Source organism: Camelina sativa, chromosome 9, assembly GCF_000633955.1.
Source record: "Camelina sativa cultivar DH55 chromosome 9, Cs, whole genome shotgun sequence".
NCBI classification, from domain to species: Eukaryota; Viridiplantae; Streptophyta; class Magnoliopsida; order Brassicales; family Brassicaceae; genus Camelina; species Camelina sativa.
The window spans coordinates 25066604-25085550 of record NC_025693.1 but is presented as its reverse complement, the minus strand read 5'-3'; the positions used below and the strand labels follow the sequence as shown (position 1 = coordinate 25085550).

General features: G+C 34.8%; 4 protein-coding genes across 4 annotated transcripts; 2 read left to right on the top strand and 2 right to left on the bottom strand.

Moving 5' to 3' along the window:
• LOC104712152 lies at positions 1812-2334 on the top strand. Its single transcript, XM_010428985.2, has one exon. The coding sequence runs from the start codon at positions 1818-1820 to the stop codon at positions 2316-2318; it is 501 nt and encodes a 166-aa protein (XP_010427287.1). The 5' UTR covers positions 1812-1817; the 3' UTR covers positions 2319-2334.
• On the bottom strand, positions 2913-4172 carry LOC104712151. The gene is made up of 3 exons (XM_010428984.2): positions 3760-4172; positions 3480-3644; positions 2913-3343 (listed from the first exon to the last, which is right to left on the bottom strand). The coding sequence occupies exons 1-3, from the start codon at positions 4117-4119 to the stop codon at positions 3023-3025; spliced, it is 846 nt and encodes a 281-aa protein (XP_010427286.1). The 5' UTR covers positions 4120-4172; the 3' UTR covers positions 2913-3022.
• LOC104712150 lies at positions 13611-14741 on the top strand. Its single transcript, XM_010428983.2, has 3 exons — positions 13611-13664; positions 13802-13907; positions 14313-14741. The coding sequence occupies exons 1-3, from the start codon at positions 13629-13631 to the stop codon at positions 14456-14458; spliced, it is 288 nt and encodes a 95-aa protein (XP_010427285.1). The 5' UTR covers positions 13611-13628; the 3' UTR covers positions 14459-14741.
• LOC104712149 (dirigent protein 24-like) lies at positions 17687-18819 on the bottom strand. Its single transcript, XM_010428982.2, has one exon. It carries the CDS (start codon positions 18788-18790, stop codon positions 17828-17830), a length of 963 nt encoding a protein of 320 aa, XP_010427284.1. The 5' UTR covers positions 18791-18819; the 3' UTR covers positions 17687-17827.

The following is an 18947-nucleotide window of genomic DNA, read 5'->3' as shown; positions in this document are numbered from 1 at the left end:
AAAACCTTTTAAAACCTTTTAAAAACCTTTTAAAACCTTTTAAAAACCTTTTAAAACCTTTTAAAACCATTTTTAAAAATCTTGTAAAAGCGTTTACAAGTTGTTTTAAAAACCTTTTAAAACTCTTTAAAAAATCTTGTAAAGGTCTTTACAAGGTGTTTATAAGGCTTTTATAAGGTAGAAACCTTATAAAATCTTTTAAAAACCTTGTGAATTTTTTTTGGCGGGAAATTTTTTATCAAAATTTTTTTGACAAAAAAATTTTTGGCGGGAAAATTTTTTTGAAAAATTTTTGGCGGGAAAATATGTCAGAAATTTTTTGGCGGGAAAATTTTGTTTTTCTTTTTATTGAATAAAATAATTTTCATCTAAGGGTAAAATGATCATTAAAAATTAAAAGAGGGCAAAAATAAAAATGGTCAGAAAAGAGGGTATTTTTGAAAAGGGGTATATCAAAAGGGGCATTTTTAACAAATTCTCTATAATGATATAATACCGCAATATAATTTTTTTTTACATAATATTTATTTAATCAATTTAATTAGATATGTCTATTCTCCGACACCAACAGTGTTAACAAATAATGAAATAATGTTTTACCCGTATAACACTAGATTAATGATATTTTTAATTTATATAAATATCGGTAAAACCCGTCCCGAGATATTTTAACTCGCACTATATCATCTTAATATTTAATATTTATTGTGCATACGCAGTATAATATTTATTATATTTAAAATTTTAAAGTTTTAAATATTTATTATATTTAACTTTTTAAAAATCTTTAAAATAAAGAACCGGAATAAACTAAATAAAAGATTTTAAAGTTTGAATGCCTGATAAATCAAGTTTTCTACTCATTTGTATTATGAATTATTTCGGTCTATTTTATAGTATGACTTTGAACCACTGCCCAATTTTTTTAGGCGATGTGGGATATTGTACCTGTATTTTTTTATTCATCTATTGAGTAATATATGTCTATTTTAAAAATTTTGTATTACATTTTTTGGTAAGGAAAAATTTTTTTGTATTACATCATATGCAGGAAAAAAATCACAATTTTTATTAACTAAATGTATTATAGAATAATTCATGATAATTTAAATATAAATTTAAATAAAAATGAAGAGAATCATATATTTATGTTTGAATGAGATAGAAAGATTTTCTTATTTTTAAAAAACTTACCTATAATTAATTTTGAAATTTTTGGTAATTAATATAAATATTAATGCATTGAATGCTAATTGTTTCGAAAATGAATTTTTGTCAAAAGTTGCTGCAAAAATACTAGTTAGATATATACGTTAGATAATTAGGTTTAGTCAAACTTTCTTTGTTTAGATACTAAAATAGTATAAGAATGAGTAAATCGGTCAGAGTGACATCAAGATATTTCCTTATTGGTTGCAAAATAAGTTTTTTTAAACCTATAAAATATTGATAATGATAAATTTACAAAGTCAAAGTTACTATCAAAAATATTCTTTTTACATTCAAAAAGATCAATTTGTTTCCAAATATTTTTAAATGCTATGTAAGTATATTTCCAAAAAAATAAGCATTCTTGTTTTAAAATTAATTTATAATCCCAAAGGAAAACAATAAAAAATTATACATATATTTACATATTTGAATACTAACACAGACTTGACAGGAAAATATATATATATATATATATATATATATATAATATTATCATAGACTAAATACATGCATTCAACGTTACCATTAATGCTTAAATTTTGTTACATCTATAAATAGGGAGCTTATAAGTTGTATCTAACCAATCCTATATAATTTACCTAACAATGGCTTTCACTGATAAACCTCATCTTATATTGTTGTTTATGATGTCTTCTACTCTTATTCTTTTTGTTTCAGCTTTAGATTTATCAAATGCTTCAGCGGAAACCCCATCTTCGGGCGGCGATGGCTTTTTACCTCTAGCCGAAAAGCATGTTATAATCCGTAATAAAATAAGCAACAAACAAATTTTGAATGTTCATTGCAAGTCTAGTAGCGATGATTTTGGGATGATCCATATTCCTTGGAATGGTTCGTGGAGTTTTAGATTTCATGTTAACCTTTGGAAAACTACGAAGTATCATTGTCATTTTACGTGGTATAAAGGTGGTTCTCACTATTTCACTATATTTAAAACATCGAGAGATGATAAAGAATTTGGAGATCCTCCAGTTTGCAAAGAATGTATTTGGGATGTGGGGAGAAGCGTTGAAAACCCTGTTTGTCGCGTTCCTCGTGATCCCAAAGATAATCCATATTGTTTCAAATGGGAAGATGGTCCTTAAAAAAAAAAAAAATTGTTGTTATCATTATATCTTATGAAATACATGTAATCATTAAAAATTATTGAATAAAATAAAATCATTTATAATGTTCGAATGTTTGAATGTTTAGAAGCTTTCTTTGTTCGAAGTTTTCATACATCTTCAAAAAAAAAAAAAAAATCTGTTGATATTAACCTGGAGTATATTAATTTTCGCTTAAAACCCATCCTTTCTTATATACTTACAAGTTATAAATTAGTATTTCAACTGTAGTTTCAATTTATTGGAGCTGATTTACAGCTTAGCATATGACAACAAATATATGATAATATTCATGGAAAACAACCACATCCGAAGCCTATACAGTAACAACTATTTGTTCATGGCTTTGCCTGCCTATAGAGCTTCAAGGAAGAGGAGAAGTCCGATCCATATCCAATTGGCCTTCCTCCATCTAAAGTTGCAGCTCACGATGGTGAGATTGATTCACTTCCACTAGGTTTTTTCAATATCATTTGAACCCTATATAGTACTGCCTTCTTAGATTATGTCCCATCCAAGCATCAAAGGACTTTCTTGAGCATATTTTGTTGAGACTGGACTATTTGATTTATGAACATAGAATCAACACATGAATATACTTAAAAAGTTATTGCAATTTTTTTTAATAATTCGCACTGGAAAGAAAAAAAACATGTTTGGTCGGGTCATCTCAACCTCTATTGTTAAGAATCTATGTTTTGTTGTTGAAGGAACTCAAGATCCTTCATCTGCATTTGAATAGCTTCTTTGGGCAACCGTTTCGCCATGACATTATCTTCTTCTCCTCCTTCCGCAACCCTTGTGGCTTTCTCTTTAATGATTCTCTCTATCTCAGACTTGTCAACCGAAGGAAAAACAGAAACTAGCATCACTTGAAGTAGCTTCTCATCTTCCTCTTCGATAAGTCCTCTACGGAAGCAACAAGCATAAATACCTTCAAGAGCTTTTTCAACTCTTAGTTCCATCGGTATAATCGGCGCATCAATGTTCAACTTTGCTCTTCTCTGCATATAAACCAACAAAGTATCAACCTTTCTATATGGAAAGTATCAAACTCACTAAGTTTGCTCTCAAGATTCAACTCTTAAGTAAAAACCCAATTGGAGAAGAGTAATAGCAGATACAAGAAACAGAACAAACCTGTCTTGCTTCAGTCATCAAAGCAATAAAGTTCTGTTCTTCAAACTCGAGATCATTGGAAATGCTAACTCTAGTAACACCTTCAAGAATCTCTTCAGATTTCAAAAGACCTGCACCTACTGCAGCAACCCAACAACACAGAAGCACATACAAAGGCTCCCCTGCCTAACACCAAACAAAACAACAAGCCACTTAAACCCAAACAAAAGGCAATGAAACTCTTATGTACACAACAACAATCCTAAGCTCAATCTCTTTAAGAAAAAAAACAGAAATTTACTTTGCCTCTTCGTTGTTGGAACTCGTAGAAAGCTCTAGAATCATCAGGAGTACATTTATTCCCAACTCGTTTCCTAAACTCAGCGAAATCGACTAAATCTCTTCCGACGCCACCTTCATCGCTGAGAATCCGAGCGAGGAGTCCAACAACCGGAAGCGAACCGATGACTCTGTTAGCGAAAGTGGAGAATGAGTTTGGTTTCTCTATGTAAGCTCGGATTGACAAAGCGAAACCACCTCCTCCTCCTCCGCCGCCACCGCGTTTGGGAAGGGACGAGGAGGGGTGGTTGCGAAGACGGAGATGGAAGAAGGAAGGAGAGATTTGGTGGAAGGAAGTTGGAATGTGAGTGACAACCACCATGGCTTTGATGAAGAAACCAAAATAAAAATCGAAGCTTTTTGGATAAATCTTAACCTCATCTTTATATACGTTATCTTCTCTCTGTACAATCTGATTTGTTTTTGTATAGTAATCTGTTTATTTTGGTCGATTTAATTATTTCAAAATTAAAGTCATTATGAATTATGATGCCGAAAAGAAAAAATTCTGAATCTAAAATCAAACTAAGTCATTGGGCTTCCCCGCAGGCCTATGACTATTAGGTAAAAGCCCATGTTTTAATATTTTTAGGGGAAAGAATAGGGGAAATAACATTAAGGAGCGTAAAATTATTTAGCAATCAAAGGGATTGTTATGATGACGACGACGTTTTATTCATATGATGATGATGATGATGATGATGATGATGATGATGACGATGACGACGACGCCTTATTCATATGAGTTAAGAAATAATGGTTTAGTTTTTAGGCAACTACTATACATCTATTTGATTGTTTGAAAAATCGAATGCAACACAAAAGTATATGTTAACCAACCGTGTATGTATGCCATTCTTATAAGCACTAAAATTTGGAAGATATACACATGGCAAAATATATAACTTGAAAGATAATCTCATCGTTAAAGAACAACGTGTGAATACTTATAATTCCGTTGAATTTAGGAAGTGTTGAAACATCCAAATATTTTGTCCATGGTCATTAAGATGCATTATTATTCACTGTATCTAATAGTGTTTTTTTTTTTTTCTTTCATTTGACTTTCTATCAAATAAAAAATGTTTAGATCCTCTTGTAAAACAAATATGAACGTCGCAATAATTTTGCATCGGGGAGTCTATCTTGACTTGGCACAATGTGAACGAAATAACAAAATTTGTCTTTGGAACTTCATGAAATTTTCTTACTCTTCAGAGACCGATATATGTTCGATAGATAGAGTGTTTTTTTTTTTTTTTTTTTTTTTTTNAAAGCCGATAGATGGAGTGTTAATTATACCCAACGTAGACATATATGACATGATACGATCGGTAATTAGTTGAAAGTTACTCTTTTTCAGAGTGTCTCGCAAATCTTGCAGTAGATCTTATAGGTTAGATGAATAAGGAATCCTAAGTTGACGCAACCAAGATAATGAGATATTCAAAATAGTATAAGGGTTTCCTAAAATATCCAAACATCGAATTGTAGCCTAAAGTTTGGATCCACTATATGAGTGGACCCGGATAAAGTTGTAGGTTTTGATTCGTAGCTTGAACAACTTTTTTGTGTATAGTACACATGGTGAAATTTTGTTTATTTGGTACTTTTAACCAAGCTTGAGCGTTGTACATAGTACATGCTTATTCAAACCAAAAATGTCATTAATTGGGTTAATAAGCGTACCGCATCTTTCTTCTCCAGTCGTGATCTATATATAATTAGGCCAACCAAGTTGTAGTAGCACAAATTTATTAGACAAACAAAACAAAGAACAACAAGACACCTTAAAAGCTAAAATTTCATAATACAATAGCTAGATGCCCCCTATAATATCATTAGGACGTCTCTGATCACTTGGTTTTGGCTCAAAGGAAAAGATACAACAAACATATTCCGTTATGCTGACACGGCAAGATCTCATTGGACAACAGAATTCAATCACATCGTACACTTTAACCCCTCGACTTTAAAGAATATAAATCGAGCAATTTTGGCTTTAGAGAAAAGGAAAAAAATCAAGTGGATGGGTGTGGTCAATAGAATCTCCACTTGTCCCTGTGACAAAATTTGGGTTTTGCTTTTTGAAGAGCTTTTTGGTTTGAAAGTTTTTTGAGTTAAGGCAATAATAATATGAGTCTACTGCACCACCTTTGTCTCTTTTTGCACTGTCGCGTCTTTCGGCTGTCTCGTCCTCCAGTGATATTTCGTAGTTCTTAAATAGTTTTAATCAGAAACCCCACCAAAATTACGTACATTCTCTTGAGAACAATCGAACGATAGAGATTCAAAATGGGTAGTGGGATCAATTATTCTTGATGGCTTATCAATTTGGACAAAATGTGATCCAAAACGTGGAATAATCAGATTTAGCTCTCTTTGGTGAACTATGATAGTAGCTTGATATTAACCAGATTTAACAAAGAAACAATAACATGGAGATAAAGATGCCAAGCATAAACACGGAAAGAAGTTAACAATAACATGGTTATGATTTGCTTTAATTATTTGGTATAGAAAAGTTACAAACACAGAAAGTTCATATTTTAGTGGATGCCCTAATTAATTTAGAAGTAAAAGCTCTATTGAAAAAACAAAAAAAAAAGTGAAATCCGATATACATTAGTTAGTTCTTTTCTATGCATCACTAGTGTTCAAAGTCGGACCGGACTTAATGTCTAGATGATTGATATATACACCGATTGAGCTATCCAGTTTTTTCACTTTTTCTTTGTGAACTACTACTTATTTCTCTTGTTTTAATCATATTTTTGGTTTGTCCGAGAGTTTGGGACCGAACTAGACGCTTAACTTCTATTTTATGTACATTTTTTTTGGATCCAGAATGAACGTAACACCACTACTGGCCTATTTGACACGGTTGTGTATACGTTATAATACATCAACTATTTTCTTGTAACACGCAAAACATTTTCAAAATCGTTAGAAGTTAAATACACTCGTAACTACGGATCTAAATGATAACGTGATCTTAAGAGGTTGGATAAGGAAGGTATCTTAGGGTATATGAATAAGTGGATGAGAAAGAATAGGCGTCTTTGCTTGTAATCTTGTTGACGAGGAGAGGGGAATGAGAGAGAAAGTGGTCATGAATAGGGTTTTAATTTGATTCGAGGGAATAGTTGCTGTTTCAGGACTCAAATTGAGAGAGCTAGCTAGGTCCACATTGATGAGGAATATGTATAGTTTTATTAAATGTCTGAATTTGACGGATCCTTGTGCTTCAGAAACCTTTGATTTCGACAAAACACCCCTCCTCCTCAATGTGTTTGTCTCTCAGTTCTTTACGTAACCTTTGTAGATTCTCTCTCTCTCTCTCTCTCTCTCTCTCTCTCTCTCTCTCTCTCTCTCTCTCTCTCATGTCCATTTACGCCACGTCACTCTGCTGGTTCTACCATTTGCGATTATTTGATCTTATTGTAGATTGTTATGCGTGACGTGGCATCTTCCCATTGGTTTAGAATCAAAAACTTTAATCTCCCGCGTCCCCTTCTTACCCAACCCAAAAAACTTAATGATCGCATTTGCTCTTTTTCTTTCTTTTTTTTTTCTTTTTCTTTTTTCTGTAACGTTTACTACACATGTCATGGTGATAATATTTTTAGGAGTCAATTATTTAAATGATTAAACTTTTGAATAGTAATTATGAAAGATTGACAACTTGTGTTGAAGGTTTCTGATTCAATTTCAGGTTTGGTCTTGGTTTGTCTTAACCGAAATCAAGAAGGATTGGATTGGGTGGTTATCTCCGGTTTTGGAGGCATGTGACTAAACCAGAAAAATGGAGTCAAAACGCAAAATTTCTAACTGCAGTGGAGGATTTGCTGTTATATCGAAATGTTGCGTTTCTTATTTCTCTAAGCTTCTTCATTCTTGTATCTTCATGAGTTTGTTTCGAGAGAGAGACTCAGAGAGAGAAAACACCATTGTTGTAAGCTCAAGTTTGAGCTGTGTTCATCTTGCTCTGATAGTGAATAGTGAATTTGCTGGATTGATTCGGCTCCGGATGTAGGCTTGATCACATCGATCTTGCTGAACCGGGTTAACAAACTTGCGTCTTGTGTTCTTTGTTCATTATTCGTTTAGATTTTGATCCAGGTTGAGAGAAAGTGATTCGTGAGATTCACATACTCAAATCGAATCTTTCTTGCTTCAAATCGTAACAAATTGGTATCAAAGCTTGGTTTGCTCGTCAATCTCAATCGATCGATGGCAACGACTGCGAGAGTTGAGATCAAGGTGTTCAATGGAGATAGCGATTTCTCGCTATGGAAGATCAGAGTATTAACACAGCTTGGGGTTCTTGGTTTAAAAGGTATCCTCACCGATTTCCCTCTTGACGAAGATTGTTCCGGTAACAAAGGATGAAGAGAAGAAGGTTTCTCCAGAGGAATCATCAGATTCATCATTGTCATAGACCAAGGAGGTACCAGATCCAGTCAAGATCGATCAATCTCAGCAAGCCTTGACTATTATCATTAATCATGTTGGTGACAAGGTACTTAGAAAGATTAATCATTGTGAGACGACAGCTGAGATGTGGGCGTTGTTGAATAAACTGTATATGGAAACTTCTTTACCAAATCGAATCTATGTACAGTTGAACTTCTATTCGTTTAGAAAGGTTGATGCTCAGACGATAGATCAAAACGTTGATGATTTCTTAAAGATTGTTGCTGAACTTGGGAGCTTGGAGATACAGGTTTTAGAGGAAGTACAGGCCATATTGTTGTTGAATTCTTTGCCAGCAAGCTACGGTCAGCTTAAGCACACACTCAAGTACGACAACAAGAGTCTGTCAGTCCAAGATGTTGTATCATCGGCTAAATCTCTGGAACAAGATCTGGCGGAGTCAAAGGAGTCAATAAGATCTACATATGCTGCACTGTATACCACCGAAAGAGGGAGACCTCAGCAGAGAAGTCAGCAGAATGGTTCAGCGGGTAAGAGTAGAAGTCGATCAAGTTTAAGATCGAAGGTCACCTGTTGGTTCTGTAAGAAGGCTGGACACGTGAAGAAGGATTGTTATGCTAGGAAAAGAAAAATGGAGAATGAAGGTCAAAATGAAGCAGGAGTGATTACGGAGAAGTTGGTTTTCTCAGAAACTTTGAGTGTTAACAATCAGCTGATTAAGGATTTGTGGATTCTTGATTCTGGATGCACGTCTCATATGACATCTAGAAGAGATTGGTTCATTAGCTTTGATGAGAATGGTGGAACAACTATATTGCTTGGTGATAATCATTCAGTGGAGTCACAGGGTCATGGTTCTATTCGCATTAACTCACATGGTGGCTCAATCAAAGTCATGAACAATGTTAAATATGTTCTGAATCTAAGAAGAAATCCCATCTCTACTGGTACTCTTGACAAGCTAGGATACAAGCATGAAGGTGGAGATGGAAAGGTGAGATACTATAAGAATAACACAACGGCTTTGTCTGGTAAATTGTAATGGTTTATACATTCTTGAATGAGAAACAGTTATCAGTGAGAACTGCAATGCAGAAGGCAGGACAGACAGTACAGTGTTGTGGCACAGTAGGCTTGGTCATATGAGCCTCAGCAACATGAAGAGATTGACTGGTAAAGGGTTACTACAGAAGAAGGATATCAAGGATTTGGCATTTTGTGAACATTGTGTTATGGGGAAATCAAAGAAGCTAAGTTTTAATGTTGGAAAACACACTACATAAGATATGTTGGGATATGTTCACGCAGATCTATGGGGTTCACCAAATGTCACTCCATCACTTTCTGGAAAACAATACTTCTTGTCGATTATAGATGATAAAACCAGAAAGGTATGGCTTATGTTTCTTAAGACTAAGGATGAGACCTTTGATCGGTTTTGTGAGTGGAAGGAGCTAGTCAAGAATCAAGTTGGGAAGAAGGTGAAAGTTCTTAGAACAGATAATGGTTTAGAGTTCTGCAACTCTAAGTTTGATGAGTTTTGTAAGAAGAACGGTATTGAAAGGCATAGGACTTGCACTTACACCCCAGAACAGAATGGAGTAGCTGAAAGAATGAACAGGACCCTCATGGAAAATGTTAGATGTTTGCTGAATGAATCTGGTCTAGAAGAGATTTTTTGGGCTGAAGCAGCATCTACTGCTGTATATCTTATCACCCGATCACCAGCATCAGCAGTAGATCACAATGTACCTGAGGAATTGTGGTTGAATAGGAAACCTGGTTACAAGCATCTTAGGAGGTTTGGGTCAGTCGCTTATGTGCATCAAGATCAAGGGAAGCTGAAACCGAGAGCTTTAAAAGGAATATTTCTAGGTTATCCTCAGGGTACAAAGGGTTATAAAGTTTGGTTACTTGAGGAGAAGAAATGTGTGGTCAGTTGGAATGTACTATTTCACGAAGAATTGATGTACAAGGAGTTAGCAGGTAAAGTCCAAGATGATAAGTCAACTGAGGTTAAAGGTGATAAGGTGTTACTTGAGTTTGGTAAACTAGGGTTGGAATGAGGAGAAAGTTCAAATTCAGGTGGAGCTAATATAGATGAAGTGAGTGACTCAGAAACAGAGTACTTCGAGCCTGAGGAAGAAGCACCTGCATCTGTTGCAAGCTTAAAGCATTATCAGTTGGCAAGATACAGAGTACGAAGAGAGATTAAAGCTCCTGCCAAGTTCTCAGATTATTCACAGTTTGCTTTTGCATTAATGACTGCAGAAGAGGTGGTTTGTGAAGATCCTCAATGTTATCATGAGGCTATCACAGATAAGTTCAGTAAGGAGTGGGATGCTGGAATGTCTAATGAGATGAGTTCCTTGAAGAAAAATGGGACTTGGGAAGTTGTGGATAGACCTGAAAATGAAAAGGTTATTGATTGTAGATGGCTTTACAAGAAGAAGCCTGGCATTCCTGGTGTAGAACCTGAGAGATATAAAGCTAGCTTAGTAGCAAGAGGCTTTACACAAAAAGAAGGAATAGACTATCAGGAAGTGTTTGCACCAGTGGTGAAACACATATCCATCAGAACCCTAATGTCATTGGTTGTTAAAGACGACCTTGAGCTCGAACAGATGGACGTTAAAATGGCTTTCCTTCATGGAGAGCCTGATAAACCGTTGTATATGGAACAACCTGAGGGTTATGAGGAGAATCCAGGTAAAGACCTGTTTGTTGAAGAAATCGTTATACGGACTTAAGCAGGCACCTCGACAGTCGAAAAAAAAGTTTAATGCCTTTATGATCAAGCAAGAGTTCAACAGGAGTGAACATGATCAGTGTGTCTATGTTAAAGAGGTATGTCCTGAAGAACTTGTCTACTTGTTGTTATATGTGGACGACATGTTGCTTGCTGCTAAGAGTATAACTGAGATAAATAAACTCAAGGAAGGTTTAAGTAGGGAGTTTGAGATGAAGGATATGGGTGCAACAAGTAGAATTCTGGGGATTGATATTGCTCGAAACAGGAAAGAAGGCACTCTGACTTTATCTCAGTCTGGTTATTTGGAGAAGGTGTTAGAAATGTTTAATATGAGTAAAGCTCATGTTGTGGAGACTCCGATTGGGACACATCTCAAATTGAAAGCTGTTAAGAATGAAAGTGAGTGTGTCAATCTTGATAAAACTCCATATGCTAGTGCGGTTGGAAATGTAATGTATGCAATGGTAGGCACTAGACCTGATATAGCGCATGTTGTTGGTTTGGTGAGTAGGTTTATGAGTAAACCTGGTTATGTGCACTGGGAGGCTGTGAAGTGGTTACTGAGATATCTAAGAGGAGCTAGTGATTTGAATTTGACATTTACTAAAGGAAATGGTCTAAAGATAGAAGGTTTCAGTGATTCAGATTACGCAGCAGACCTTGTTAGAAGAAGGTCGACCAGTGGTTACGTGTTTACAGTTGGAGGAAATACTGTAAGTTGGAAGTCATGTTTGCAGCCTGTTGTTGCATTTTCAACAACTGAAGCTGAGTATATGGCATTAACAGAGGCTGTGAAAGAAGCTCTGTAGCTTAGAGGATTGCTTAAAGATATGAGTTATAGCCAAGAGAATGTCACAGTTTGGAGTGATTCACAGTCTGCGATATGTTTGTCGTAGAATACTACTTTTCACGAGAGGACCAAGCATATTGCGATAAAGTACAACTTCATCAGGGACGTCATTGAATCTGGAGAGGTTGTTGTTCAGAAGATTCACACTTCAGTGAATCCTGCGGACATGCTTACAAAAGGCATTCCTGTGCAGAAGTTCAAGGTAGCTTTAGATTTTCTAAAGTTGCTCAGGTGAGATGTAATATCGTCTCGGCCGAAGGTTAAATCCAAGTAAGTGCAAATTTCACTGAGCAAGAGAGAAATCGAATCAAGGTGGAGTGTTGAAGGTTTCTGATTCAATTCCAGGTTTGGTCTTGGTTTGTCTTAACCGAAATCAAGAAGGGTTGGATTGGGTGGTTATCTCCGGTTTTGGAGGCATGTGACTAAAACAGAAAGAATGAGCCAAAACGCAAAACTTCTAACTGCAGTGGAGGGTTTGCTGTTATATCGAAACGTTGTGTTTATTATTTTTCTAAGCTTCTTCATTCTTGTATCTTCCTGAGTTTGTTTCAAGAAAGAGAGACTTAGAGAGAGAAAACACCATTGTTGTAAGCTCAAGTTTTTGCTGTGTTCATCTTGCTCTGATAGTGAATTGCTGAACTGGGTTAACAAACTCGCGTCTTGTGTTCTTTGTTCGTTATTCGTTTAGATTTTGATCCAGGTTGAGAGAGAGTGATTCGCATACTCAAATCGAATCTTTCTTGCTTCAAATCATAACAACTTTGTTGGTGTTATTAAAAAGTAATCAAATTCCAAAAGAAAAATGATCGAATTACCAAAGAGCAACTTAAGTTAATCATAGTGTATTGTAGCTAACGCCTGATGTAATGTTTTTGTTGATGTTATAACTTATATGTGATGTTTTCCGCTTATATGTACCAATAATTGATATCTTACAACAGTTATTTTTATTTTTCTTTGTTCTTGATGAAAACCTTAAACATTTTAAAGTTTTATATTCCACAATACATTCTAGGAAGAAGTCGGTTAATTACAAATTTACAATTGCTCTCGAAACGTCATTTGTTTATTTTGCACTAGCTCCTTTATGATTTCGTATTCTTTAATTACTTATTTTCATGTAATCATGCTAAGACTTTCTCCAGCGGTGAAAAACGTTGATGATTGCTAAAAAATAATTATTAAAGATTTTTTATAAACTTTTTTAAAATAAATTCATTAACAAATTAGTGACACATGTAGTTTGTTGTCTCAGAATCGTTTCTCCCATTACTCAACAGGGAAACGCATCTCCACTTTTCTTCTTCTCTCTTCATTTTATTATTTTTTTAATAAAAACGTTTCATATAGGTACGTCCGCCGGAGAAGTTCTAAAGCTCATTTTCTTATATAAAATTAATTATTAACACCAGAAACGTATATATTTCTAGAAGATTATGGAAATTAAAAACACGACTAAGTGTTTTTTTGCAGAAAATGTAGAGAGAGGGGGGCCATGGATCACGTGGATGATGCGTGGGATGGAAATGAAAAAAACGAAGGGAGAAGAGAGAAAGAGTGATTTTACAAATCTCCTCTAATCCTTTCTCAGCCAATTAAGATCAATCTCCCACGTGGGGCTTCTGGCCCCATGCATGCACATCATCTTTCAACTATTCACTCCTTTTGTCTCCTTCTTCATCCTTTTTGCGTGATCTTCTTCTATATATGGCTGTCTTTATCTCCACAAGTGGCTTTTAGAGAAGGCTCTTTTGAGTTTTGGTGTTAATTCTAGCTAGGGTTTCCATTAACAATGGCTAATTCTTCTTCTGCTTCTTACATTCACATGGTAATATTATATGTGATTCAAGAACCTTTTGTAGTAGTACTACTCCCTTGTTTCGATGAGTGATTATATATATTTGTCTCTATAACGTATGTGTATACCTCAATTTGTTTTGGATGTGTGTATGTATATATGTATAGGTGCAGCACATGATAGAGAAATGTTTGATCTTCCATATGAGCAAAGAAGAATGTGTGGAAGCTCTCTCTAAGCATGCAAACATCACTCCTGTCATCACCTCTACGGGTTTTCCTTTCTCTCTCCACTTTTTTATATTTATCTTTCTATAATCCTTATGTACACAGATGATACACCTATGTACTCTCTAACAGGATTATAAACTGTGGACATATCATTGTATTATTATACCATAATTAGGAATTTGATCTTGCGACATGTAGGTACCTACACATGATCTTCCGTGATCGATGGATCTTGGATTTTTTTTCTATTCATATAAGTGTTCATGCATGATCTAACGATCATGTGCACTGCTTTGAATACACGGAGGCTATAATACTTTTTTTTTTCTTTAAAAAAAATCTAAATCTTCCTTGTTACATAATAGGATAAATTTTATGTACTAATCGAACTCTAGATCTGTTTTCATTTTTGTTATCATAATTAATTGGATACCAAAAAAAATTACAGTGTGGAAGGAGCTGGAGAAAGAGAACAAGGAGTTCTTCAAGGCGTATGAAGAGAGGCAAAGCAAACAAGAGCAAATGTCGGAGGAAGAGACAAACCAGATGATCCAGAAGATTATCTCGGATTCATCTAAAGAATCCGACGACTGATCGCGATGTTCAATCGTTAGATTTCAAAAAAACCTTATAGTTTATATATGAATCTCATGAAAACGATTTATCCCTGACGCATGCATGTTTATGTGTAAAATTAAATCGTTTTTTCCTCTCTTCGCATCGGTCCAACAAGAAAGACAGCAAAAAAAATGGAGTGATGACACTCCTTTTGGTACGTTATACGTACGTGGTCCATATAATATTGCCTTTGTATAATTATTAAATATAATAAAACTGACGCTCATACATCGATAGATCGTGTGGCGATTTAATTGAATGTATCATGTGTGTGTGTATATATATATAGTCACATAAACTATTTCTTGATGGTCTTGGACCTCTTGGTCACCTTAAAAGTCTATAACACTTGGAAAATAATTATCATCATGGTTCCCATCCCAATATGCTTGCAAGTTTAGGCATCTACGTGACCAAAACCACCATAAGTTCAGAGTTAGGTGAGAAACCCAATCGAATATTTTTTTCCTTCTGTTTTTGAATAGAAATTGAAAAGGTCTCAAGTAGTTTTCATTAACACAAAGAAAAAACTCAAAAACGTCTTGAGTAATTTCCAATTAATCTCCGAATACACCTGGCGTCAAAACTTGTTAGAACGCCTGATCAACCCCTCACTTGGACAATGTTACCTTGTGCACAATTTTTTTTTGGGGGGGTCAAAGTTACAGAAACTTAACATAAGAAAACTGTCACTAAACATGACACGAATAAGGAAACTGAAACTCAAATCAGAAGACTATAACACGTGTTACTTGCTAGCCCAAAAGCCACATGTCTAAAAGACTAAAACTCCTTTGAAATTTGTTTTATTTTTTTGGTAAGTAATTAATCCACCACATATTTGTAAATGAAAACTTCTTAAAAGGATAACTCTTGCGTTAATTGATATGATGTATAGGCTTACAAAACCCAAATTGAATACTCGTTAAGGAAATGGAGTTTTGACACGTCTATTTGTATTCTGTTACAATATTCGTATATGATTTATTATAAATTTTAAGATAATAACTTATTAAAATAATATATATCATTATAGATTTTTAGAGCTTTTCCAGCGGCGAGAAACGTTGATGTTTGTTTAAAATTTTTGTTTTTCTTCCAATTAATTCACCAATAAATTAGTAACGCTTGTCATTTTTTGTCTTAGAAACGTTTCTCCCGTTGTTCAACAGAAAAAAGTATCTTCTCTTTTCCTCTTCTCTCTCTTCATTTTATTATTTTTTTAATAAAAACATATCATATAGAAACGTTTGTTGGACATGCTGTCCGACGTTAAAAATGAGATAAGTTGTTCAATATATATTATTTTAATAATTTTAATGTAATATAATTATTTATTTAAAGATTAAATCAGAAAAATCAACTATTAGCTATGTGACAATCTGTCGAGAAACGGTTCTATAGATCCTCAATTAAGAATTCTTTCTCACCTCTTTTTTTATTTTTCTCACTTTCTCTTTTCTTTTATTATTACTAGATGAGTACTCGCATACTGCGCGGGTTATCTTTTGGCGATATGAATAATTACATTTTCATTATCAATATCAGATCGTGTATTGAGTAGTCAAAAACGAAAGTACAAACCATGGTGATCAATATCATGTGACTGAAAATTTGGAGTAGACACCACACATGATTGAATCTTCTTTTTCTCTGACATTGTAGCAGTAAGGAAAAAACTGTAGAAAATTTGGCCAATTCTCAAATCTCTTAATCTATTATACCTCTTAAGAATTAAACACAAAATGACCAGTTTCTTCTATTCTATAGTAATATTACATTTAATAACACACATACCAGTCCTAGATACATAAAATAAAAATTTAGAAACAACACCACTCGAAGATAAAATCCTTAAGGTTCACCATATTGAGAATGAACTTGCAATCATGTGTATAGTTTAGCAGATAGAGTGATATAAAAGAGGTTTACAGAGAAGGAAAACAACACAACAATGTAAACTTAAGAGAGAATTTTAATTTTTCTTGTTTGTTATCGAATGAGAATGATATAATCACTTACAAACTATTATTAGAAGAACTAATTAAACATTTTTCTCTATATATTCACGACTCCTGCCATATAAGGATTTGTTTTTTTTTTTCGAACCTGCTACACCGTCCCAAAGCAAGAAATATATGAATAATTAAAGAAAATAGTAAGCAAAACATAGCATGCAATTCCCATAATGAAGAAACTAACTTGTAATCTATTTTAAGCAAAAGAAATAAACCATTAATAATGCATTAACATAGTATAGGTAACCTACAAAAAATAACCAGTTACAACCAATATAAATTTGTTCATGCATAGATATAGATTATTGAGAAGCCTAAAAAGCCACAAGCTGTACCCGTCAGCTATTTGGAACAATAAGCATACTATCATTTCCAATTAGATAATTTCTAGATGATGTTAAGATTGTCTTAACATCATTATAAGATAATTTTCTTTCTTTAGGAAGTTCAGTCCTCTGTTATCTTCAGCATTCTAATCTATATTCTAAAGCCAAGTCTCGTTGGTGATTACTTCAAAGGAGTACTCTCTGAATATTCTTGATCTTCAGACCTTCATCTTCCACATCCTATTAGTTCATTACAAAAAAAAACAACAGGATGTGAGAGATATTATAAAAGATCAGTTACTACAAAAATCAAAGTAAGGGAAGACGAAAAGGGTCAAAGTAGCAGTTACTATGAAATCAATCAAGGGAAAACGAAGATAATCAGTCAAGTAACATAAATAATTCAAAATGATTTGTTGATTTTAGTCATGGACTGTGGCACTCTCTCTATTGCTGATGTGGCAGAAGTTTGGAGAGAGTTGACCAACTTTCATAGTATAGATTTATTTCTTTTTATTGAATGAACAACTGTGTGATAATCGACGGTGCAAATGATCTTACGATTACCAACAATAACGAAGGAATGGCAATGTTTTCAACACATTTGTAATTAACCTCAAAAATATCTAAGAAGTCATGCTCCAAATTTCATCAACAAGGCTATATGTGGATTTGTTAACGACATCCAAAACTCTTAACTAAATTTGATCATCTAACTTGAGCTCTTGATTTTGGGATTTAAGTCAGAAGATAATAGTGTTTACACAAGCGTTTTGTGTGTTTAGAGACAGACAACTATTTTTAAGAATTAATGCACAAATTTAAGTATTTACCAAAAAAAAACTAAAGAGTTTTGCATGTAAAAAGACATATTAAAGATTCTCATTCAACCATTTTTTATACATTAAGCGTGCACAACACAATAAAAGCCACACATGAAACTAGTAAACAAGAACATACAAATAAAACAGAGATATTTTTACAACAAATGCCATTACTCTTCAAGCTTTGTAATATGTAAGATAGACGCTGAAATGTAGAATGGTATCATGACCATCAGTGACATGTTGGTCTTCCTGGTTGTGCAGAGTCTCCACGACAGCGTACCCTTTAGCATGCTCGAATCTTCCAGTCCCACCCACAACAGCAATATGCGAGGCATGAGAAGCAGTTCGGTGAACCCCGAAGAAGCTGATGGCATCATCAAGGGTGTCATGATGATCATGCTCTTCGTGGAGCAACACGGTTAAGGAAAGTGTCTGGCTAGTTCCGTCCAAAGAGGTAGCCAGGTAAAACCCTTGAGCTCTGCCAATGATTGCAGAGCCTAGTTCATGGCCCTCAGTGAGCTCATCGTCAACCACGGTAATAGTGCCAAACATGAGCTGTTGGAGGGCAGCTGCTGGAGGGAGCTGACCCGTGGTTACAAAGGGAAGGTTGTTGGAGCTAAGTGCTCCTTGGGAGTTACCGTTACTGTTTTGGATGACGGTGTTGGCTTGCGAGCCACTAAGTCCTGTGAGGAGTGGAGCTGTGTTTGGGTTGATTAAATTGTTGATGTTGTTTGCGTTCACAAGCGGCACTGCGTTATCTACTGGGAAAATGTTGTTGCTGGATTTAGAAAACGGTATACCATTCACCTCTGTTTGTGCTACTATTCCCGTAACCACACGTGCTGATGGGTGTGACCCGCCTAGCACGTCATGCATAAAGAACTCGAGGATTGGCTCGTGTCCTCCAGTGACAGGTCCTGGTAGAGGAATTGGTATTGGATTTTGTGTTGTTGTTGTTGTTGGAGTTGTTGTTACGGCTGGTGAACTATCATCCTCCTCCTCTTCCGGTACCGGGGGGATTTGGGTGCCGGGGACTAGTTGTGGCTGAGTTTGAAACTCATCGAGAAGTCGAGCGGATTGGACAATGGAAGCTATCAAGAGAAAGAGAAAGATTGTTAGGCTAAGAGCTTTGGCCATCGTTCTTTCTCTTATGCTTTGGTTTTAGGTTTTGTGTTTATTTTCTGAGGCCTAATGGTTTTGTTTATATAGGAAGCTTGGAGGATGATAACTTGATAAGAGTGGAGTTGTTGTTGTTTTTGTCATTGCTTTCTTAAACTCTAGCTGAGTAATGGAT